Source organism: Gastrolobium bilobum, unplaced genomic scaffold, assembly GCF_033153095.1.
Source record: "Gastrolobium bilobum isolate Gb01-03AN ecotype WA unplaced genomic scaffold, APGP_CSIRO_Gbil_v1 utg16185, whole genome shotgun sequence".
In the NCBI taxonomy this organism is placed as follows: Eukaryota; Viridiplantae; Streptophyta; class Magnoliopsida; order Fabales; family Fabaceae; genus Gastrolobium; species Gastrolobium bilobum.
In genome coordinates, this window is record NW_026899733.1 from 397,603 (window position 1) to 423,590 (window position 25,988).

Here is a 25,988-nt window from a genome sequence, read left to right on the forward strand (position 1 = left end):
TTAAAATTCAAAATAAAATCATATCAATCATTTTGAGGAATTAATGTTGATCTTTTTGGAATTTCAAAGAAATCATAATTTCGGCTAACCGAATATATTTTGAATGTGCATGACAATCATTCTGTTCCCTGGCACTGTTTGTGAAAAGAAACAATTCTTTTCTATTTCTGTGCCTTTGAACAGTTTCTGAGGAAAAAAAATGTGTTTGATAACATGTTCTATTTTTATTCCAATAATGAGAATTGTGTTTGATAACACAACAAATAATATAATAAAAAAATAATTCCTATTAAACATAGTGGTGGTGGTAATGGTGGTGACGACAGTCGCTGCGGTGGTGGTGGTGGTAATGGTGTTGATGGTGGTTGCAAGTCGTGGTGGCCGCGGCAGTGGTAGTGGTGGTGACGACAATGACTACGACGATGGTAATGGTGGCGACAGCAGTGATGGTAGTGGTGGTGGTGGAGACGACAGTGGTAGTGGTATTGGTGGCGTAGTGGTGGCGGCGATGGTGGTGGCGGTTGGTGGCGGCAATGGTGGTGGTGGCATGGTAGTGGTAGTGACGGCAGCGATGGTGGTAATGGTGGCATAGTGGTGGTGGTGGTGGTAACAACAGTGGTTGCGACGATGATGGTGGTGATGGCAGTGGCTGCGGTGGAGGTGGTGGCGGCGGTGATGGCATGATAGTGGTGGTGATAGCAGTGGCTATGGCGATGGTAGTGGTGGTTGGTGACGGTGGTGGTGATGGTGATGGTAGTGGTAGCGACGGTGGTGGCGGCAGTGGCTGCATTGATGATGGTGGTGGTTGGTGATGGTGGTAGTGACAATGATAATAGTGGTGGTGGTGGTGGTAATGGTGACATGGTGTTAGATATGGATGGAGGCGATGGTGATGGTGGGAGTGGCATCATGGTGGTGATGGCGGTAGTGACGACGATGGTGGTGGTGGTCGTGTCGGAATGATGGTGGTGGTGGTGGTGGTGATGATGGTAGAGGTGAAGAGTGATTGAAAGAGACAAGTGTTTTTCATTTTGTGTCCGGAAACAAAAAAGCAGAAATTTTTTGATTCTTTTTTCTGTTTCTTAGCACAAAAATTAAATCGGTTCATTCCGGGAGCAAAAAATAAACCGGTTTTACCAAACGGGTTTCCTATACATTTTTGTTCCCGAGAATAGAAATTAAAAAAGAACTGATTCCGAAAAGGTGTTCATGCGCATCCTTAGAGGAATCATAAATTAATTTTTTTTTTTAAAAAGTTAATTTTTTTTATTAAAAACCCATAAAGCACTCTACTCTAAAAATAAATTAGTTAATTTCATTTACAAATCAAACCAAACCAAATCACTATATTCATCCTTAATGATAGGCCCCCACCCGTCGCTTTCTCTTTGGGGCTTTTGCCCTATTGTGTGAAAAAAAAAACCACTTATGACTTGTGAGTAGGTTTTGTTGCATAGCGCGTAGTTTTAGAACGACATAAAGCATATATTTGTAAAAGAAATTAAAATTAAACGATAGAATAGCACAAGAGGAAGGAAGAAAACACACAGAAGGAGATCATTAAAAAACATGCAAGAGCAGTACAATCACATAAAGGAAAGACTGTGAATAACTCACGCAGTAAAGCAAAAACCTAAAGTACCTATTAAGACCTTACTACGAAAAAATAGTCAGTTGCAAGTCGAGAGAGAGAGAACTTCCTAAAAGGAGAAGTGAGAAAATTAGCCCTCGTAAAGCCCCACGGATGGTTTCTCTTGGCTATATGGTTCATCCGGGGGAGAGATCGAGCTTCAAGAAATAGTGAACGGTCTTATTAATACACAAATGTATAACTCCCCAGGAATTTCAATTGCGCTTATATTCATCACTGTAGGAATTGGGTTAAAGCTTTCCCCAGCCCCTTCTCATCAATGGACTCCTGACGTATACGAAGGAGTGCAGCTCGTTCGATAAATTTCTACCTCTCTATCTATTTATGAGATGTTTGGATTTTTCAAAACTCCATGGACATGCAGAAGAGAAATGCTATTCCCACTCGGACCAAGACATCACTTTACTTGTTCAAATAACAATTAAGGTGAAGCAGAGTCAGGAACAACAAATCCCTTTATGAAAAAAAAAGATTTATTTTGCAAGTTCGTTATTACGGGTAGTTCCTACAAAGGATCAGACTAATGACGTAGACAATACTTGAATTATCAATGTAGATGCTACATAGTTGGTTCTCATCCTTCAGAGCTTTTTTCAATTTCAAATAGTTATAAAAAAACAATTCTTTTTTTCATATTTTTTTCATAACATAAATCTTGTTAAAAGTTTTGTGGTGTGAAAACTGAAAACAAAAAAGTTTGTGACACCGAAATAGGCTCCTGATAGATCAGATAAAATCGTAAATACCCCCTTTTTCATACTACTCTTTCGATAGATAATCAAATGTTAAAAAAATTCCATATCGAACTCGAAGTGCCATGACCAACCACATTGCATTGCCAGAACCCATGTTGTATATTTGAAAGAGGTTGACCTCCTTGCTTCTCTCAATTTACAATCCTCTTGCCGCTAAGCTCCCTTTCGTAGCGTTTATGACTATAGCAACAGAAAAGCCCGAAAAGAGAACGAACTTAACATAAGAAAATAGCTAGGGGAATTATGACTGACTAACTAAGAGCTGACTTGGAACTATTTAAACACTACCAAAGCGAATCAATCATAAAAAAGGAGGTGACCCGGTTTGTAGAGAAATCCGTTCTATCCCGAGCTGGTAATTAGAGTTAGAAGCTTTACAGCTTCCTCCCAATAAAATATATATTGATATCTATATATCTTTCAACTTTATTTTGAATTTTATATAGTATCAGGCCTAGTCCTGCACAAATCTAATCGGTATATTATGTATCAAGTACTAAAAAAATGAAAATGCGGATATAGTCGAATGGTAAAATTTCTCCTTGCCAAGAGGGGTTGAAGGAAATCGAATGCCGGGTTGTGTTCGTGAACCTATAAAGCACTTTTTTTATTGCCCCAATTATCTCTCAATCTAAAAAAATCCGATTCATGCAGATTCTTCCCCAACTAACGAAGAGATCTTCGCCATCTGCCGTCTGCAGTCGGGTCGTCTTCTCCCAGACGCCTTTCGACGTCCTTCCGAGTACTCCGCCGTAAAGTCCCTGAAGTCTAATAAAGTGATAAAAAAGCAGTTGCGACGCTTTACTAAAAATAGAAAAATTCCTTCAAATTGTATCTGATTCAACTCGGGTAGTGTGGACATTCCCGCATTTCCACTCCCAAGCTTTTGATAACACAGATTCCTATTTCTCAATGATATCCCACGATCAAGACAATTGGCTGAATCCCGTGAAACCATTTCATAGAATTGGCAATTCCGCCAAGATCTCTTCGTTAGTTGGGGAAGAATCTGCATGAATCGGATTGTTTTAGCGAACTTAAAAAGCCACCTACAGACGCTTTACGCCCAATCATTTCGGATAACGCTTGCATCCTCTGTCTTACCGCGGCTACTGGCACAAAGTTAGCCGATGCTTATTCCCCGGATACCGTCATTGTTTCTTCTCCAGGAAAAGAAGTTCACGACCCGTAGGCCTATGCAAGGTAATTAAAATTAAGATTTTACGTAAAATTAAAAGAGATAAAAAATTATAAAATATAAAATTCTAACGTAAAAAAATCATAAAATTATGTAGAATATTAATAAAATTATTTTAATAAATTTTTTTATAAAAATATAAAATCATAGTAATGAGTTAAAAAAAAGTTCACAGTCAAAGCGACTTAACACGAACACGACGCGGCCGCTATAATTAGGGTTTATGGTTATCCAGCAATTAGACCAATTTTGAGGGAGAGAAAGACAGAGAGATAGAGAGAGAGAGTGAGAGAATTTCAATGGCGTCAAGGGTTTCTCTGAAGGCGAAAGGCAAGAGTTCGAAGGGGTCGAAGGCGCCGGAGGATCGATCCGCGAGTGAGAGTCTGAAAGAATGGACCACATGGACGATGAGGAAAGCTAAGGTCATCACCCACTATGGCTTCATCCCTTTGGTCATCATCATTGGTATGAACTCTGACCCCAAGCCTCAACTTTCCCAGCTTCTAAGCCCTGTCTGATCTCATTCCCTCGCCGTTTCTTCATCTCAAATCGCATCAACGACGGGTCGCTTCTTCTTCTTCTTCTTCTTTTACCCCCCTTTTTTATTTATATCTTGTAAGTTTGTGGATCTAATTTTACTCTCATATCTGATGTGATATGAGGAGACCTAAGTGGATTATATGTAGCTTGTTTGATTTTGGATAATTTTCTAAGACGCAGTAGAAGAATAATACCCTTATTATATTTGCTATTTTCAACTATTGTCTCAGTGTCTTAGTTTGTTTTTCTTGACGATGGTAATCGTTTGATAAATAAATATGTTTTGAGCTACTTTCTATCATTTTTATGCTTGGTTGAGCTGATTGTGTTTCATTTTTCAAATGCATCGGCAGATGGTTTTTGTAATTATGTTTAATGCTTCAGATTGATTATATTTCTTAGAGTAAAACCCTATTTTGGTGCTAGAAATATTTTCGCAATTAGAGCTTTGTTACATCAATTTGATGATAATTTTTTGCATCAGAGTTGCAATTTATTAGGGCCAAATTGATGTCATGCGATAACCAAAAATCATAGCACGATGACCAATTTAATTTCGTTAGTATTTGGAGACCAAGCTGGCTGTTTTCACTCCCTCTCATGATTAGAAGGAAATTTAAAATTAACTTATGTTCTAGGTTGTTGTTAATTTTCCTTTTAAGTTTTTGAGAGAGGAAATAGCAAGGGTTAACCATCAGAATTTTCCTCCTTATTTTTTTGATTGAGATTGTTGACTTTGCAGAATGGGGTCCTCCTGTGCGTTGGAGTTTATGTAACTTATATGTACAGTGGTTTAGTTAATAGTTCTCATTCTTACTGTATGTAGAGTTTAATTTTCCATGGATAGACTAATGCTTGAGTCTTGTGATATTGGGGATAGCAGTGGCTTGGGTTGATTTCATATTTAAGTTTTAGTTTCATGATTTTTTCTAGTTAGTGTATAAGGATTGAACTTTGAATCAAGGGGGAGATGGAACACCAAGTTGTTACAAAGCGAGTGACCACCTGGCCTGAATGCAGTGTAATGATTTTTATGTGTACTTCTTCACCCCTCTACTCGATGCCTTTCTCACATCTGAGCTAAATATGTCTAAAGCCCCTCTCGCCCTCATTATGACTGATATGGCTGCTGAGTTTCCCAATTTGATTTGAAAATTTTAAAGCAGGAAACTGCGAACAATATTTTCAGTCAGAGCCTCAGAGGTTTGTGTCTGTTTTTTGGTGAAAAGAATGTCTTGAAACTCAGTTTTTAAAACTCTTTTGATACCAGTTATTGTATTTATCAAGTCATTCGAATTTGTGATTGTAAGATTTCTTCATTTTGATGTGAGTAGTTATCAAGTCTATATTTGGTGTCCGAGCCCAAGGTTAGCTATATTTGGCGTACATCTTCGGTTTTGATTAGTTGTTTACCCCCCAAAAAATGTTTTTTTAGTTTAAATCTCTCTCGAACATTTTGATACTTTTCTTTTTTTTAGCAAAACAAGTTAAAACAGAACACACACTTTTACATCAATTTATCCACCCTTCAAGTATGTGTCTACAGTTTCTGAAGACTTCAAAATCGTTTCCATTTGTCATTACTCAACTCTGTAGTTTGTAGAAAATTTTCGACCTCTAGCAATTAGTATGCTTGGTAAAAAATTTAGCTGCTAAATTGTCCTAGCTTAAAACTTACGGTTTGTATAATATTAGCGCTGTTGAGTTGTCTTAGATTACAATCATAATTTTGAGAGACAATAAGCAGAGATCTGAACTAGTGAGATATGCGGATTAACGGCAATTCAGCTATAGTTATTTGTTAACGAGTGTAATTGTAATGTGATCTTGTACTAACGCCTTATGCGTTTGACAATATGTACAATTAAATGAAATGCACGTAGTGTACTTCAATTGACAATCGAAATTTAGTAGGTAGGGAGATAAGGAGAAAATTGAGGTTCCATTTTTATTAAATAAATAAATCTTTGGCGAGGGATGAAAGTTGAAGTTTCTTGGTATATCAAAAAAATGAAATGTCAAATTTATTAATCGGTGTGACAACATATCATTAAATGCAAATGTAATATTTTAATATATTTTTGCATGAATCGAAATATTATTTTTTGTCAATAAATTGATCGTTTATATACACAATTTTCGCTTGAGTTGAAGACTTAGAGGACGTTGTTGTGGTGTTTGAACTGAAGTCTGATATGTTTAACACAACAACCTTCAACTTTTCTAGTAGTTTTTTTGTTATTTCGCACGTTGTGAAAATAAGGAAGCTCAGTGTCAGCTGTTTATGTCATGAGATACTCTAAATCAGTAAACTAGTCTTTTTGCTTGGACTCACCTTATTAGCTTAAGTCAAATTTGTGCTTTCATTCACCTTATCCTACAGTGAAGGGCTACCTAGTTCGGCCTATGGGTTGGATTGAAGTCCGTTGGCAGTTTATAAATAATATTAATAGATGAGTAAAGCCGCTGAAAGAAAGAGACTAATCTTTTGGGTTGAACTTCCTTTACGAACTTAAGTCGTAACATTTCTCGTCTTGGAAGAGCAAGCATCTAAATTCTGGATTTTATGACAATAATGGTTGTACCTTATTTTCCAAAAAGAAAGAGAAACAGTTGAATATTAAATTCTGGATTTTATGGTTTTGGGCAAGATTTTCAACTTATTTAAAATTTACTCTGTTCTTGTGATCAGCTGGTGAATAATTGTTAAAATCAGAATTCTAGGCTTTATTTCCTTTGTGATCTTACTTGGCTCAAGTCCGAATTAGTTGGCGCCCGTTGGCAATCAAATAAGATGATTTATACCCAAAAAAATGACTGTTATTTTGTCACAAGGTTCCAGCATGTTCAAGTTTAAGCCTCTAAAAGGTTGTCTCGTTTTATACACACACATACACAAATAAAAATAAAGAGACCTTTAACAATTAATAATCTTTATACCTTATTATCACCCAAACACTTAAGAGAAAAGAAATATGGGAAACAGCTGAATCATTACATTTCTGAAAGAATTTCATAAAGTACCCCAAACACTTGGCAAGAATTTTTTTAAAAACAACTTAATTTCAATAGTTGCTTAAAGATTACATTGATCTAAATAGATCTATATAGTTATTTAAATAATTTAAAAAGATGGGCTAAACTGGGTCATGGAAATTATTAGAGCTGTTATTTGCAATAGGCACTTACTCTTCGTGGCTATTACCTTACCTCACATTTGGAACTTGGATAGCCACGAGTAAAAGATTCCCTTGACAGCCTTGCTCAATGAAGACAATAGGAGGGCCTTTGGCTCTGAATTTGCTGTGTAATAGTTTTTATTTACTAAAAAGAAAAGATTCCGTTGATCTAAAATGATGTATATGGCTGATTAAATAATTTAAAAGAATGGGCTAAACTAGTTCATATATTTAGGTGATAGAGCTGTTATTTTACAATAGACACTTACTGTTAGTAGCTATTACCTTATCTCACCTTTAGAACTTGAATAGTCACAAGCACTCGCGGATCCAGGAATTTGAAGAAGGGGCACCCAAGTTCAAGTACATATATTTTAATAATAAATGTATATTACAATAAAAATAATTACAATGTCATTCTTCTAGGCCTTATTTTTTGGAATTCCTTCATAATTGCCTCATTACCAATGCTATCAAATACATCTTTTTCAATATATGGCACTAAACAATCATTCAACCATTCATCTCCAATCCGATTACGAAGTGCAGTCTTGATGTATTTCATAGCTGAAAATGCTCTTTCCACAGATGCAATTGCTACGGGCAAAGTCAATGCTAACTTTACAAGTAAATAAACCAAAGGATACACAATATGTTTTTTCTTTTCAACCATCCTCTTGGCAAGATTAGCTATTCCTTGCAAATTCAAAAAATCAGAATCACTTTGCATATAAAAAATATACGTGTTGAGCTGATATTCAAGCATGACAAAATCATTCAAATCAAAATCCGAAGGATAACAGCCAGCAAATTCACACAACTTATTTTTGTCAAATGCCGAGAAAGAGTTGCACAGATTTAAACATGCCATGCATTCCAGCAAATTTGAACTAACTTCACTAAAACGATCATTCAACTCTTGAAGTTGAGTATCTATCACTGCATAAAATATGTCAACCTTAAAGTGATGCAGATGAGTAACTGGTCCTCTACGTTTTGTTCTCCCTTGTAATGTAAGTACACTTTCCATATCAGGGATATCTATATCATGTTTTATACAAAAATCAGAAGTCTTCTTAAATAGATTATCCCACCCATTATCCCTCATCTTTTGTAATAACACCTTTGAAACTTTTACAAGAGTCAATATCTTGATCTTTTCTTTGAAGAACTTGTGACAACTCATTCGTTATTGCCAAGACCTTGATCATCAGGTTCAAAAGTAATACAAATTCAAAAGTTTGCATACGCATCATAAGGCCAGAGGTTTCAGACCTTTTTGCATGCATAAGAGTTGTATCATCTTTTATAATTTCTAGCACATCAAGCACAGGATCAAACAATGTACACAGACTTACCAATGATCGATAATGTGAGCTCCAACGTGTGTCCCCTGGTCGTGACAAACTCATTTCTCGATTCAAGCCTCTCCCTGATTGAACATAATCGCTTGCAATACTTTTTACTAGCTCATCAAATTGCTTTTCTCTCAAAATATCTGCTCTTTTGCAAGAAGCACCAACTGCATTACACAACAACGATATAAAATTAAAGAAATCAGTCAAAGCGTAAACCTTTTTAGCACAAGCTACTAGAGCTAACTGAAGTTGATGTGCAAAGCAGTGAACATAGTAAGCAGAATTATTTTCAACTAAAATCAAGCTTTTCAGACCACTGAATTGACCACTCATATTGCTTGCGCCATCATAACCTTGACCACGAATCTTTGTCAAGCTCAAGCCATTTTTGACAAAAATTATCTCAATCGTTTCTTTAAGTGAACTAGCTGTAGTATCTGAAACATGAACAAGACCAAGAAAACGCTCAATAATGTCACTGTTGCAGTTCACATATCTTAAAACAATGGCCATATGTTCTTTAATTGATACATCACGAGCTTCATCAACTAGTATAGAGAAGAAATTATCCCCAATATCTGAAATAATAGCTCTGGTAACTAAACTAGCAGCAACACTAGTAATATCTTTCTGAATTGAGGGAGTTATCATTTTGAGATTATCTGAGGCATTATTCAAATATACATTATTTACCTCCTCATTGCTTTCGCAAAGAAATTTTACAAGCTCCACAAAATGTCCCTGATTCATTGAAGCATCTGTCTCATTATGTCCCCGGAAAGCCAAACCTTGTCATATGAGATATCGAATACATCGAATAGAACCATTCAGACGAATACGATAATCCTGTTTGGCTTTGTCAGAAATGCCAGACACAACAATGTCAATACGTTGATTTTGATTCATCAAATCTTTGGCAGCACTGAAGCACAACGTATGAATGCTTCTAACTTTCCCAATATGTTTAAAAAGCCGTTGTTTTTCCTTCCAATTGCTAAATCCTTCTCCTGCAAATGAATCATGACCACCCCTTCCATCACCGTGCTCACATTTAAATAGATAACAATGCAAGCAAAATACAACATCTTTTGATTCACTATACTCCAATCAAGTGCCAAACTCATTGTACCATTGAGGATTAAATCTACGCATTTTACCCCCAATTAAGGATTGAGGAAAGTTGTCCAGTTTTGGTTGACAAGGACCATTCGTTAGATAAATTCTTCGAATCATTTCCCTTTCTTGAGCACTCTTCGCAAATCTCATAATAGGAAGTCTTTTACCCAGATCAGGAACATACAAATCCGGTGGACCTTCTACTGTTGGTTTGTTCTGACTCGAGGGAGTAGCACACTCATTTTGTTTATCTTGAAATAAATCAACAGATGCAGATTCGGATCGAGCACGTTTAGTACTACCACTACTTGACTTTGTAAAAAAAGAACCTACATATCTTTCCATCCTAAAAAATGACAAATGACAAAAATAAATCAATAAAAAAAGAAAGAAACCGACACTCAATATGCATAAAGAAACCTACATATTTTCTACCAAATAATGTAGCACTTGAATGCCTGATTAAAATTAAGAACTTATTTGTGCTATACACATAAACGACAATTTTGACACTTCAGATGTTGTTTGCTTGAACCCGAAATATTAACCCATTAAAGAGAATATACGTTTTTTCAAATTTTGTATAAAAAAACACTTTCCTAGCTTATTGGATTCCTCTCATCTCATGGATTAGAATTCCCCTAAAAATTAATATAATTATTATTCCGCTTGGTGATCCCAAGACCGTTTATTTAACAACTAAATAAACTTAGCTTTTTATAATGTTCACAAAAGCTAGAAATAGCCCTCCTCCTACTTGCCTTTCTTAATTTAAAGGAGACCCTAGAATCACCCTCCCCTTTCTTAATTTAAAGAATCACCCTAGAATCATGACCCTACAATCACGCATGTGCCTCTGCTTTGGCTTCATTTATATTGTGATATCCTATACGAATTCCACTATCCAGAATGGCAGAACCTATAGTTATGGATTCTAAATTATAGTAAATCTAGTAAAGTATTATAGTAAAGTATTATAATAAATCAATAAAAAAATAAATAAACCGACAACACTCAATAATTGGAGATTGAAGGTAAAGAGTAACAATACCTGGGTCTGGGTGCAGAGGCGGACGGAAGTGAAAGAATCAGATCTGATAAGAATCACAAAAAAAAAAGTCAAATAAAATAAGATCTAACCCATTACACTTACATGATAGGAATGAAAATACAAAAAGAGAACAAAATTGAAGGGTGGAGGAGAAAATTTTATACAACTCTCTCCTCTTTGTCTCCGATGAGGACTGCTTCTGGCTTCTGCTGTACCAGAATTTCGTTTAATGGAGATGCTAGATCTGGTAACAGGTGGAGAAGAAAAAGTAAAAAATAAAATAGGAGTAAATTTAAATTTAAATTTAGGGGTATTTTAGACTTTTCACTTTAAAATTTAAGGAGGGGCACGTGCCCCCCTTCTCTTCCACTTCCGTCCGCCTCTGGTCACAAGTAAAGGTGGCTTTTTAAGGTAGTATTTCTTTCTAGGTTCTGTGATTTACTCTCTTGCCTCACCCAGATTGAGTGCCTAATGCAAGTCATCAGCTTCACTTGGACTTACCTTAAAGTATTTTTATTGGTATTTGTATTCATTGTCTGCCTTATAGATTAGTTTGCACTCGTTTGAAAGCAATGAGCTCATTTGCAAAGTTTCTTCATTTCTTCTTTATAGCTTATAGCTGAAGCCTGGGATGCTGGAGGCCTCTACCAATTTGGCACTTTCCCTCACTGGGGTATTTGGTCAGAAATGAATGGGAATATACATAACTGTTGCATTCATAACCCCATTAATTATGCTGTGACAGGGGAAAAAAGAGGTTGTGGCATAATCACAGCTTGAAATGGAACTCACAAGTGTGTTTTAGAAAAAGAGAACTTAATAACACAACAATGAAATATCATAATTGCATAAGTTCTGAATGATCATTTACTAGTAATAAGCGTCATTTTCGGGTCACTTTCTATATTATTATTGGAAGCTTGGAAGAGTCGTGCGTTCTATTTCAAGGAGCTGGCTTGGCCTGTCTTTGTAGTTGTGGGATCCATACGATGGAATGTAGAACTAAATTCAATTGTAATGCACTTACACACCATGTGCCTTGTATTTAATGCACATTGGCTTATCTCCTCCTATGGGATATCTACACATCCCATGTTGCACATTGAGTGATTTTTAATTAACAGAACGGTGGCACTAACGTGTATAATCTCATGTAAATTAAGTCAAGCCCCTCATCACTAGATCATTTCTAGTGATTAAATTGCAAGGATTTTTATTCTTTTTTTTAATATAATAATAACACTGTAATTCAAACTTATAATCTCTTTAAATTTCTGTCACTAAATTGATTCTAATGTTTTTTTTTTCTCGTGGATTTTCCTGGTCTTGTATTGTCCGTGCCATGCCATTAACACAAGCTCATCCAAACTCGCGAATCCTTTTTTTTTTTTTTTTAAATTTAATCTTCCATCATCCTTGCTATTTGTTCGTGCATTCGGATTGACAGGTTTAATTTCACATTGCTATTGATTAGGCTAAAGAATACACAATACCACTTACTATCATCACTTTGCCTCATTTGGACGGCCTAAGATCCTCATCCTCTTTTCAAAAGTGTAATTAGACATATTCTTTTTAGGTACTATTACTAAGAATGCTAGTTTGGATAATCCAACAATGAAAGTACTACATTTTATTCTCTCTCTTTTCTCTCAAAAGTTCTTAAACCTTCATTTTTGTGTGCGTCAAATATGATGTAATGTTAATGCAAAATGTTATCATTTAATAATATATTAATATATTGTTTAAGGAGTTAAATTTTTTACATAATAATTATGATTGCTAAACATTATTAATAATACAATAATAGTATAAATAAATTTATTTTAATATCATACTTTCTACAAGCAGTTCACACTAGCCGAAAATCTCCTAGATAAATGATTAGGAAGCTTTTAATTAAGAGATTTTTTTTTAATAAGCTAGTAAACACACAAAAGTTGTCTTAACTTTTAATTGATCGTGTCGATCCTCTTTGATCTAATTTTTATGTCAACGATAAAATATGGAGACAATGATGGAACATAAGAACAAATGGGGCCGCAAAATGGACCTTTATTGTCTGGTCAGATGAATCTTATCAACAAAAAAAAGAAACTCTTTTGTTTGCCACAAATTTCTCACGTGATTCAATATCAGTGAATTATTATTTAGACTCATCAAACATTTTATCCAATTTGTGGTTTGAGTTTGGAGTTATGCTCGGTTACATTAGTGAATTATGTTTTTGCATTAAAAGATCCCGAATAGTTTATATATATATATATATATATATATATATATATATATATATATATATATATATATATATATATATAGAGGGGTAGGATCCTTTGACATTAGTGTCAAATTTAAAATTTGACACTTCATCTAAAAGTCGTTAGATCAATGGTGTTTACAAATCAGAGTCGTTGATCTTTTCTGATCTAACGGCGACTATCAGATGAGGTGTCAACAGATCCTACCTTATATATATATATGAAAAAATTATATTTACAAATATTTTTTCTTACAAACTATACTAAGTACGACTGGTCATATATATATATATATATATATATATATATATATATATATATATATATATATATATATATATATGAGGTAGGATCCTTTGACATCAATGTCAAATTTTAAATTTGATACCTCATCTGAGAGCCGTTAGATCAAAAAAGATCCATGGTGTCACATGCTTACAAATCAGAGTCGTTGATCTTTTTTAATCTAATGGCTCTCAGATGAGGTGTCAAATTTGAAATTTGACACAAAATCTTAACCGTTGATTTTTGCGAATCAACGTTATCAATTATTGAGAATTACGCTTATTAATTAATTATTAATTTCTAATAAATGATAATCGTTGATTCGCGAAAATCAACAGATAGGATTTGGTGTCAAAGGATCCTGCCCCATATATATGAGGTAGGATCCTTTGACACCAGTGTCAAATTTAAAGTTTGACACCTCATTTGAGCGCCGTTAGATAAAAAAAGATTAATGGTGTCACATGCTTACAAATCAGAGTCGTTGATCTTTTTTAATCTAACGGCTCTCAGATGAGGTGTTAAATGATCCTACATATATATATTTCTCAAGCTGCTTGAGATAAATTTATCTCTGGCTACCCAAAACTACGTCGTTTTTATTATTTATTTCCTTATATGTATTGATTCACCTTTGAATGGTTATGATTTCCCTTTTCTCTCTCTTCCTTTAACACCATTGATCTATCTTTGTGCGGTTAAGATTTAGCAGCCGAAGATAAATTTATCTCAAGCAGCTTGAGAAATATTTTTTCCATATATATATATATGAGGTAGGATCCTTTGACATCAGTGTCAAATTTGAAATTTGACACCTCATTTGAAAGTCGTTAGATAAAAAAAGATCAACGACTCTGATTTGTAAACATGTGACACCATTGATCTTTTTTTATCTAACGGCTATCAGATGAGGTGTCAAATTTCAAATTTGATACTGGTGTCAGATGTTCCTACCTCTCTCTCTCTCTCTCTCTCTCTCTATATATATATATATATATATATATATATATATTGATATTATTAATTTGTGTTATTATCAATGTTATTACCAGTTTGTTTCACCGTTAGATCGATTATGTAATATAACGGTTATATTTTCACTTTTGTATGATTATGATTTTCCATATTTAATACTTTAAATATGAGAAATCATAATCATATAAAGGTGAAAATAAATATAAAGTATTAAATATAAGAAGAAAAAAAAAGGTTTTACAAAGTTAAATATAATTGTTGGATCAACATAATCGATCTAAAGGTGAAACAAATGAATATATATATATATATATATATATATATATATATATATATATTCTAATCGATTCATCACTTCGCGATTAATCCGATTGGGATAAATTTTAAAATTAAGAGTTTAAATCGTTTTCAAAAACATTACTAAAATGAATCAAACACACGCTTTCATAGTTTGCTCCGAATAGTTTATATTTATGATTGAAGCTAGAAGCTTATATTTAAGAGCAGCGATTTCGGGTGCTTTAAGGTGCACGCTCACCAACCCCATTTTCTGTTCCTCATTCCTACTGCCCCACCATGTTTTTGCCTTTCTATGTGACTTTTGGATTTTTTTATTCTCCTATTTTTCTACCTGCAATGAACGGAGGTAATGAAGGAAATAAATATGAGGAAGAGGTAGAAGTTTCCCTATTTAAAAATATAAAAATAAATGAGAAGAAATAGGAGCTAAATGTAACATTTGATTCATTTCCAATCCAAACGTAATGAATGCTCTGTAATTTAAGAGAGAGATTTTTTTTCCAGTTAAATGTTGGTGAATCAATAAAAAAATAATTATTTAATTAATTATTCTACAAAATATATATGTGTTGTTTTTGTTTTATGTTTTGACTTTTAATTTTTAAAACAAAACAAAAAACATAAAAATTACTTATTTCATTAATTATTCTATAAAACAGTTTTAAGAAAAAAAAAACTAGAATACAATCAAATACATCCTAAATACTTGTCTGCAACCGATTATGTAATACATTGGGAGTCAGTAATATTTCAAGTAGTCATGATTTAAAAGTTTATCAAATCAAAATAGTTTTTATTAAGGTTATTATTATCAGAATAATATCTCTGTAGTTACTGCATATAAGTTATCTGCATTTACTTCCAAAACGACGTGGTTTTGGAATTAAAAAATTAAAAAATTATAATTATAAAGATTATAATAATCCTGAAATAAATTAAAATTATAAAAACACTATAATTTCTGCTCCAAAACGACGTCGTATTAAACTTATTGCAAATAATTTATTTGCAGTAACTGCAGAAAAATCAAATTCTATTATTATTTAGATGCCATTATTTTTTTCAAGTAAACACTAATTATTAACCTCTTTTGAGTGTTATAAGATGTGATGCACGAACACGTTTTTTGGAAGAAAAAAAATTGTGTATCGGGCACCGATATGTTCTGATATACGATCAATATTTTTTGACACGCTTCCGATATGCGGTCAATGTTTTCTGACATGTTTTTTTTATATCTAAATTTTATTTTATTTTATTTTTTAACTAAATATGAAAATTTAATTTATAAATTAAATATTTTTTATTATGAAATTTGACCTAAAAAATTAACAAGGCATGAAAAATTATTTTTCTTTATATTTATATTAGGGAATTTGAATATTTGATTGATTATATAACTTATTATAAGTTGTTATATGTATTAAATATAAATTATATTATATATATTAAAAATATTATTTAATATAAAAACGTGTCTTAACATATCGAAATATAATATTTTTTAGAATTAATCTGTCTATATATATAGAAGAAAAAATTTAACCTATCAACATGTCTGTCGAGTTGTATCCTATGTCAGTGTTGGTATAACATAAATTATGGGAAGAAAGAAAAGTATACTTGAAGAAGGAAAATGTGTTGTTTTTAGTTAACTAAGATCTAAATCCTATATATTCCCTACTTATTGTTGGTTTCAAAAATCCATTTTTAAGGCTTAAGTGTGAATTTGGTTGAGAAACTCTCAATAAGAAAGTAATTTTGTACTTAAACTCAAAATTAAACCAATTATAGATTAACATATTATTATTTCGTATTAAACAATATATGAAATTATAATTAGTTTAGTCTACCTTATGCCTAATGGCACCCATGTTTGGAAAGCTTATTTTCGAAAAAGGGAAAAAGTGCGTTGGTTGGGAGATATTGGATGACTAGATTGTGTCGTGAATAATACTTAAAAGACAAGGATGGTGTGTTTTTTTTGAAAATAAACAAGGATGGTGTTTAAAGTTTAAACCATGGTTAAGAACAAGAATCAACAGTTGTCAACCGTCTTCTAACAACAAACACCAAGGACTAAAGAATAAGAGGAACCAAATGTCCGAATATCGCAGGGGTCAAACCTTGGAAACCATTTTGTCTTGTCTTCGCCCCCGACATCATTTCTCTTTTCTTTTCCGGCCAAACTCACCGGAGCTCAGTTCAGCTCATTCGTTGACTTGACTTGATTCGACTTCACAATCTGTTATTATTCTCTTTTGTAAAGAACCTTGAGATACACCACCCCAAAAGCTAGCTCAAGGGGTGGGAGTGCCCAAGACTTATAAAGGTCATATTAGTTGCCCATCCAATCAATGTGGGACTATATATCTCAACACGCCCCCTCACGCAAAGAAGCGTGGAATTGCACAGGCCCAATTTTTTGTTTACTTACCTTTTGTGTTTTTTTTTTATTTTTAATTTCACTCTTTAAAGCGGGGGACGGTGAGGCTCTGATACCATGTAAAGAACCTTGAGATACACCACTCCAAAAGCTAGCTCAAGGGGTGGGAGTGCCCAAGGCCTTATAAATGTCATATTAGTTGCCCATCCAATCAATGTGGGACTATATATCTCAACATCTTTCTCTCCAAAGACACCCAACCTCACTTTTTTGCTTCTTTTATTTTTTAATAATTTATCTTTTTTCGTTTTCACTCATCCCTGATATGAGAAAAGCTGCACATTCTTCTGTTCCATTACTGTTCATCTCTCGATTAATCATCGGAGAGATGAATCGCTGATACTCTACAGAACTTCACCAACAGAACCAAAGCAATGAAGACACAGGCAGAAGGTGACGCTGCCGCAGCATCTAATCCCTGCGAAGGTTACCACTATCTCTCTCTTTCTTTTTGAACTAAAACATTCGACTCTTCTTCCTAAATGAATCATGGCTTTGTTTTTTGTTTTTGTTTTTTTGCATTAATTTACTTTCCATTTTCACTGTTGTTTTGTTTCTATTTGTACTTTCTATGTTTGCATGCTTTATTTGTCTCCGAGAAGCAAGGAAATAATAATGGTAAATACGAGGATAGGTGTTGTGTTTTGAGTTGACAAATGACACGTGGCGGTGTAGCAGGAGGAGGAGGAGGAGAGAAGAAGAGCATAAACGCGGAGCTGTGGCAAGCTTGTGCGGGGCCACTGTTGAACCTACCTTCAGCTGGGACTCATGTCGTTTACTTTCCTCAAGGCCACAGCGAACAGGTTACTCCAATTCAGTTCATGAACTTTTATTTTATGGTATTTTTGTGTGTGGCTTTGTCTTCTGATTCATCTTTATTTATTTTGTTATTTGATCATCTAGTTGTAGTTCACCTTTTGAAATATCTCTACATACGTTCAGCTATATTTGCTAGTTACTACCTTTTGTTTAGTTTCAACATTTTTCTAATGTACTTCATTAACTACAACTATTTTTGAAGCATAGTTTGTTACATCATATTTTCAGGATTCTTTCCTTTCAGAGCTCACATTCATTTTGACTCCAGTGACCCTTTGTTTCAGGTTGCAGCTTCTCTGAAGAAAGATGTGGATGCCCAAGTCCCAAACTATCCCAATCTTCCCTCCAAGTTACCGTGTCTCCTTCTCAATGTCACCTTGCATGTATGGTGAATTTTCTGTTGAAATGTCTACCTCAGAAGAGTTTTGTGTTCTAATATTGTCCATTTCTTCTGGTTGTCTTCCCAGGCAGATCCAGATACAGATGAAGTATATGCTCAGATGACACTTCAGCCAGTGCCTTCTGTAAGCACCATATGCAATACTATAATATAACTCTTTAAAACCATATGACATGCCAAACATCAAATATAGTATATAACTGTGTCCTATTTACAAAGATACAGGCTGGGACAATTCTTCTTAGTTCCTAGAAATTCGGGAAACATAGTTCTTTATGCGTGTCCCAACCCAAAGTTTCCAAATTCACCTCATCTGTTGATATTATGTATGCAGTTTGATACAGATGCCTTATTAAGATCAGATCTTTCTCTCAAGTCGAGTAAGCCGCAGCCTGAGTTTTTCTGTAAACAACTGACAGCAAGTGATACGAGTACTCATGGCGGTTTCTCTGTACCCCGCCGTGCTGCCGAGAAGATTTTCCCCTCTCTTGTAAGCTATATTTCCTATTTCAATTCCTCAACTACAACTTCAGAGTTTGATCTTGTTCCTGTTTCTGTATAGGATTACTCTATGCAACCTCCTGCTCAAGAACTTGTGGCCAGGGATTTGCATGATAATTTTTGGAAATTCCGCCATGTATATCGGGGTATGTTTACATATATCCATTTATAAGTTGAAACTTTTGTACCATCATAAACTTATACTGTCTGTAATCTGTAGATTTTTTTATCGAGCCCACTTCTGAAAATCTTTTTCCTATTCTTGATCTGCCTAACTAGGACAACCAAAGCGTCACTTGCTTACTACTGGATGGAGTCTATTTGTCAGTGGAAAGAGGCTTTTAGCTGGAGATTCTGTTTTATTTATAAGGTAAGAGTAATAGTTGACAACTTTCATACTGTTGGTGTTAAGAGTTTGTGGTTTACGAAGTTCTCTTACAATATTCTGATGCACCACAATCAAACATTACCATTTAGGCTCAACTTGCAATTTTACTAGATTCTCTGATTTCAAATGTTTTTGGGCAGGGATGAAAAGCAGCAGCTGCTTCTGGGTATCAGACGAGCTAACAGGCAACCCACCAATTTATCATCCTCAGTACTATCAAGTGATAGTATGCACATTGGAATTCTGGCTGCAGCAGCTCATGCTGGTGCAAACAATAGTCCCTTCACTGTGTTTTATAATCCTAGGTCAATATCTTTCATTTACTCTATTCTAACAGTATTATCAATTTTATTTCCTGTCTATTAAATCAGATTGCAAGGGAATATGAACTATTATCGTCAGTTTTAAAATTTTCAAACATACATTCTTCCTTTGAGTGCAGGGCTAGTCCCTCAGAGTTTGTTATTCCTTTAGCCAAGTACTACAAGGCAGTGTATAGCAACCAAATATCACCTGGCATGCGCTTCCGTATGATGTTTGTAACTGAAGACTCAGGAACCAGAAGGTGCCTCCCTTTGAGACCATGCATCATAAGAATAGTTTTATGAACTATGGATGCTGTTTTGAAAATATTACGTTGATGAAGAGAACTTGCGTAGTTGAATATTATAATTGGAAGATGTAAATAGTTTGGCTTGCAAAGTTAGTTGCTGACTGAAACAATATTTGATTTATCAATTCAGTTTACTTAGAAATAACATTTTATATAGTATTCCTGCGATAGCAAATGATTTTCTGGGAATAGATATTAAACATGGAAATAATTTTGATAAGAAACATTACATTCAATTGTATTGCAGATATATGGGTACAATTATTGCTGTCAGTGATTTGGATTCCGTGAGATGGAAAAACTCACAATGGCGTAATTTGCAGGTACAATTTGTGCTGTCTTTTAGCAATTCAACGAGGTAAAGTTTACCATGCATAAGTAGATTAACCCTAGATCAATTGTACTTAAAAAAAGAAAGTTTTTTCCCCAAGTTCTTAAAAGCATAAGCAGTCGTTTGTAAGTTACACATTAATTTTAGGTTGGTTGGGATGAATCAACTGCTGGGGAGAGGCGAAGTAGGGTCTCAATCTGGGAAATTGAACCTGTGACTACTCCATTTTTCATCTTCCCAACTCCATTCTTCGGATCCAAGAGACCAAGGCAACCAGGAATGCTTGGTAAATAATTCTTCTATACACATCTTTTAGGTGCAAAGTGAAGTATGTTGGATTTTTCTCTGGCAACCTCCGTTAGATCCTTTCAATTTTTACCTTCTCATTTGTTTCTGCCAAGCCTTTCTGTTTATAAAATTTCTCAATAAAGACAAATTTAAATTCAGTCTGAAGATTGGAAATTTATTTATGTTGGTGTATTTTGTATTTTTTTCAGATGATGAGCCATCCGATTTCAATAACTTTTTCAAGAATGCAACGCCTTGGCTTGGAGATGATATGTGCAAAAATGATCCTCAAGCTCTCCCTAGCATGAGCTTAGTTCAATGGATGAGCATACAGCAAAATCCTGCTATGGCTAGCTCATTGCAACCAAATTATGCGCCTTCCATGCCTGGATCTGTTCTGCAAAAGCTTCCCGGTGCAGATATTGCCCATCAGCTGGGATTTTATACTCCACAAATCTCTCAGTCAAACAATGTATCCTTTAATGCTCAGAGGATAATTCAGACTCCCCAGCAACTTGATCACCTTCGGAAGCTACCATCCACATCTAGTGCATTGGGAACAGTCATGCAGCCCCAGCAACATTTGGGTGAATCTAGGCAGAACTTGGCAAATCAAACTCTACCACAGAGTCAAGTTCACACCCAACTTCTGAATCCCCAGAGTCTTGTCCAAACCAGCAACATTCTTCAACAGCAACAACCATCCATTCAAAACCATCAACTCCGTAGAAGTCTCTCTCAGAACCCATCACAGCAGCTTCAGCAGACTATAATGGGCCAGAATCGACAGCTAAATTTGATCCAATCCCCCATGCCTGATCATATTAATCAACCATTAGAGATGTCTGATAATCAGGTTCGGCTTCAGTTGTTACAGAAGCTTCAACAACAACAACAAACACTCTTGGCACAGCAATCTGTGTTGCAGCAGCCTACTCAACTTATTGAAATCCAAGACCAACAGAGGCAGCTTTTAGATGTAGCACACAACTCTAGGGCCCTAACTCCTGGTCAAGTGTTGGAAATTCCTCCTACACTTCAAAACTCACTCCTTGAGGCTAATTCTATCCCCCATCAGATAACATCGCCTAATAGCCAAAACAATATTCTATTGTCTAATCTATCCCAGCAACCAAAGCTTCATCAACCGCAGCCTGGCTTGCTGTCTGAAATGACTGGCCACCTTGGGCTTTCCCCTACAACTACTACCAGTCTTCTATCTGCTTCTGTTTGTAGTATGCTGACAGGAGTAGGGCAATCAGTAATTACCGATGATATTCCATCTTGTTCCACTTCACCTTCCACAAATAACTGTGCCAGTGCACTTCCTCCAGTGATAAGTTCCCAGATCGGTAAGAGCACAACAATAGGGGATGACGTGGCACAGTCGGCTGTCACGATCTTGAGTCCAAGTACCTTAGAAACCATGTCATCTAATACAAACTTGGGAAAAGATGCGCAGCCAAAATTTGAAGTTAAACCTTCTTTAAACATTTCCAAAAATCAGAATCAAGGGAATTTTGCTCCTCAGACATACTTGAATGGTGGTGTCCAGACAGATTATTTGGATTCATCATTTTCTGCAACTTCAGTTTACCTTTCTCAGAGTGACACTCATATGCATCAAAATAACAACCCATCATCTTACAATCCACAGTCGATGTTTTGTAGAGACTATAATCAAAATGTGGAAGTTCAGGCAGATGCTAGGAGTAATGTTCCATATGGCAATAACAACGGCCAAATGGGAATGCCACTGAATCTAGACTCTTTTCTAACCAAAGGCACAGTGGGGCTGGGGAAGGATTTGTCAAATAATTTCTCTCCAGGAGGCATGCTTGGGGACTACGAAAATAACCGAGATGCTAACCCAGAACTTTCATCTTCAATGGTTTCACAGACATTTGGAGTCCCTGATATGACCTTTAATTCAATTAATTCCACCATAAATGATAGTAGCTTCTTGAATAGGGGTCCATGGGCTCCACCACCACTACCACTACCTCCACCACCACAACAGTTTCAGCGGATGAGAACATATACCAAGGTTTAGTATTATTATTGTTGTTATTTTCACAATAAACACGTTTCTGTGGTGGATGTATGTTTTTTGATTCGTATGTTTGTTTATAATTATTTTGTTGTTCTAACTTAGCTTTTTGTCCTTATAGGTATATAAACGGGGAGCTGTGGGAAGGTCCATAGACATAACACGCTATTCAGGTTATGAGGAACTTAAACATGACCTGGCTCGTAGGTTTGGTTTTGAGGGACAGCTGGAGGATTGGCAAAGGATAGGATGGAAACTTGTTTATGTAGATCATGAGAACGATGTCCTGCTAGTGGGAGATGACCCCTGGGAGTAAGTCTTACTGTGTCTTTTCTCATTGATATTGACTTTGTGCATGTGCGTACTCGTCATATACAAGACAATAATATTTATATTTTTCTACTATTTAAGTTTCCCATATCTCTGCTTGTGTATCATCTAATTTCACCGGGACACACATGATTAAGTCTGATGAGTATGGATAACTAACATTTCAACTTCCTACTTCTCTAGTTGTATCTTTTTAGAGCATCAAGACCATGAAAATTATGAGGAAAAACAAATTATATGGAACATTTGTATGATGTAAAATATCTGTTAAGAGTGTTAGTGTTAATAGTGTAGAAGTCCCACATTGAGTGTGTCTCTTTGTATTCTTCAATTGGTTTGCTATATAATAGCACCAATGTTGTGTAGTTTAATACAACAAGGATTACAATGAATACCTCTTGTTTCTTGGTATTTAACATGGTATCTAGAGCCTAACAAGAGGAATTTTAATCCGTTTAACTTAGTTCTATTTTCCATAATTTTAATATGGTTATAGAGAGATATCACCCTCCTTGAGAGATTCCCGTTGCTATTTCTTTTTCAGGTTTTTCTTAGTATGCTCTGTGACTGCAGCTTAGACTGATCTGTCACATCAGAAAAGAATGATCCTTGGGAAGTTGTTGGGTTGACCACCGTTGTCGTTGACCGACCACCGTTGACAGCCGTCTCCGGCGACTTTTCCGGTGACTTTCCGGCGACTTTCTCGGCGGTCCACCACCGTCTCCGATGACTCTTCCGACGACCCACCGCCGTCTCCGGCGACTTTTCCGATTCTGCGAAGCTTTGTTTTTCTTTAATCTTCTTTCTTCCCAAGATGGAGTATTTATACTATCCATCATCCATCTTGAGGGGGAGCACTGTCCAAGTTGTTGATGTTGTCTCCGCTGATGTTAATTCCGACACCGAAGTTCCTCTTGAGGGGGAGCACTGTCCATGTTGCTGATGGTCATTCCAGCACAATTGTCTTTGCCGATGATAATTCCGGCACTGTTTAGAAGTTCCTCTTAAGGGGGAGCACTGTTCATGTTGCTGATGGTCATTCCAGCACAATTGTCTTTGCCGATGATAATTCTGGCACTGTTTAGAAGTTCCTCTTGAGGGGGAGTACCGTCCATGTTGCTGATGGTCATTCCAGCACAATTGTTTGTCTTTGCCGATGATCATTCCGGTATCTTCCATGTTGATGTTCATTTCGACGTCATTTTTAGCACATTGTTGATTTTTGGTTTCTCATTTAGGAGATTTATTTTGATGTTATGTTACTTGGTCTTTCTTGTGATAAGCTTGTAGCATAGTCAAGGGGAAACCACGGCTGCTCACCAACTGTTAAATGAAATGTCTGAGAGGGATCTTGATGCTGATGTCCTGGTCAGCTCAGTTGTCTTTGCCGATGATAATTCTGGCACCATCCATGCTCTGATGTCCATTCCAGCACTGTCTCTTTATCAGCTCTTCAGACTGATGGTCATTCCAGTTGATTTGTTGTACTTAGTCATTTCATTTCGTTGATGTAGCATTGTTGTTTTTTGGTTCCTAATGAGAGCATTACTTATGTATCAAGCTTGTAGCATATGATCTATATGCTACAGCTTGAGGGGGAGTGTTAAGAGTGTTAGTGTTAATGGTGTAGAAGTCCCACATTGAGTGTGTCTCTTTGTATTCTTCAATTGGTTTGCTATATAATAGCACCAATGTTGTGTAGTTTAATACAACAAGGATTACAATGAATACCTCTTGTCTCTTGGTATTTAACAATATCAATCATCAAAATAATTGTATAATGTGCATCATGTATAAGGTGTGATCGCGTGATTCTTGAATTTGGAGTGTGTAGTGGTTGCTGGAGTGTTGAAATTAGACAACTTCCCAAAACCCATATTTTTTTTTCCAATTTAGTTGATTTGATATCCTACTTGTTTGTTATGGATATTTCAGGGAGTTTGTCAACTGTGTCCGCTGCATTAAAATACTTTCTCCTCAAGAAGTTCAACAGATGAGCTTGGATGGAGATTTTGGCAATGGTGGCCTTCCAAATCAAGCTTGTAGCAGCTCTGATGGTGGGAATACTTAAATGGAGTTCAGTAATCTGCTAACTATTCTTCCACAGTGGTAGCTCAAATTGTTTTAAGGAGGCATGCATTATTGTTGTCCCAGAGGCCTTAACTACACCTTTTTGGGAAGTTCTCTGGACGTTTTTGTCCTGCTCCTGCAGCAAGAGTAATCTTTTGCTGTTAAAAGGAAATTTTTTGGCATTGCTCTGGACAGGGAAATTTGAAGAGTCAGATAGCCTGGTAATGAACATATTTGGAGCACACGCACTCCCCAACAAAGTTAGATGTCTTAAGCCATGCATATGATGATGTTGTAATATAATATTGATAAAAAATTCTCTTGGCATAGTTTGAAATCTCTCTTTAATTCAAGAGTATTGTAGAAAAAATTTAGTGTATAGAAGTAGTAGGTTTCTTGTGCTGCCTTGGTTGGGCCTTTTGTATACACTAGGCAGCTTGATTGTGACAAAAACTTCCACTAATCCTAATGTTGTATTTATGGCCGAATAGATATTGAGGCATCAAGTGCAGAAAAATGGTGGATTGTTTTGAAGTAAAAATAGTTCACTTAATTAATTACATCTAATTACCTTTTTTATATATTGAAAATTAAAAAGGAAGCTGCTGACCGCGGCTTGCGTTTTTGGTTTCTTTTTAAATCAAATGTTCCCGATCATGTTCTTCATAAATGGATTGTTCTTCCTATGATCAGGTTTTCATTCTATTTTTTTTTTTTGGAAAAATATTTATCCTTTGAAAGATGGTTATTTTAGTTAAAATTAATATTTTTTATTTTAAAAAAACCCATCTATTTTCTTCTCTTATCCTAAAAGATATAGAATTGTGTTAACTTAAGTGAGAAAAAATGACATGTTTGGTATATAGTATAGGATAAGGCTTGATAGTATAAGGTCTGATAGTATAAGATCCGATTGTATAAGACCTGATTAAATTTTAATACTATCATGCGTTTGGTATGGTATTGTATAAGATAATACCCTCTAATCTTTTAAAAATTAATATATTAAAAAAAATTATTTTAATATATTAATATTAAAATGATATATTAGTTCTTGAGAATTGTACTTTTAAGCAACATTAATAC

The 25,988-nt window shown here is 35.2% G+C and overlaps 3 protein-coding genes across 4 annotated transcripts; 2 read left to right on the forward strand and 1 right to left on the reverse strand.

The window, feature by feature from the left end:
• Positions 1–3,812: 3,812 nt before the first annotated feature.
• On the forward strand, positions 3,813–4,435 carry LOC133293123 (mitochondrial import receptor subunit TOM7-1). Its single transcript, XM_061491659.1, has one exon. The coding sequence runs from the start codon at positions 3,904–3,906 to the stop codon at positions 4,120–4,122; it is 219 nt and encodes a 72-aa protein (XP_061347643.1). The 5' UTR covers positions 3,813–3,903; the 3' UTR covers positions 4,123–4,435.
• Positions 4,436–7,775: 3,340 nt separating this feature from the next.
• On the reverse strand, positions 7,776–9,595 carry LOC133293154 (uncharacterized). 2 transcript variants are annotated; one of them, XM_061491692.1, is made up of 2 exons: positions 8,682–9,595; positions 7,776–8,013 (listed from the first exon to the last, which is right to left on the reverse strand). In XM_061491692.1, the coding sequence occupies exons 1-2, from the start codon at positions 9,429–9,431 to the stop codon at positions 7,945–7,947; spliced, it is 819 nt and encodes a 272-aa protein (XP_061347676.1). In that variant the 5' UTR covers positions 9,432–9,595; the 3' UTR covers positions 7,776–7,944. The 2 variants fall into 2 exon arrangements, with proteins under 2 accessions (XP_061347676.1, XP_061347677.1); XM_061491693.1 differs by having other exon boundaries at positions 7,776–8,019.
• A 7,828-nt stretch (positions 9,596–17,423) lies between these two features.
• On the forward strand, positions 17,424–25,333 carry LOC133293121 (auxin response factor 19-like). Its single transcript, XM_061491657.1, has 14 exons — positions 17,424–17,538; positions 17,791–17,915; positions 18,216–18,314; positions 18,399–18,455; positions 18,666–18,821; positions 18,894–18,978; positions 19,112–19,202; positions 19,361–19,525; positions 19,663–19,785; positions 20,081–20,156; positions 20,312–20,450; positions 20,662–22,499; positions 22,624–22,814; positions 24,768–25,333. The coding sequence occupies exons 1-14, from the start codon at positions 17,487–17,489 to the stop codon at positions 24,901–24,903; spliced, it is 3,333 nt and encodes a 1,110-aa protein (XP_061347641.1). The 5' UTR covers positions 17,424–17,486; the 3' UTR covers positions 24,904–25,333.
• The last annotated feature ends 655 nt before the right edge of the window (positions 25,334–25,988 follow it).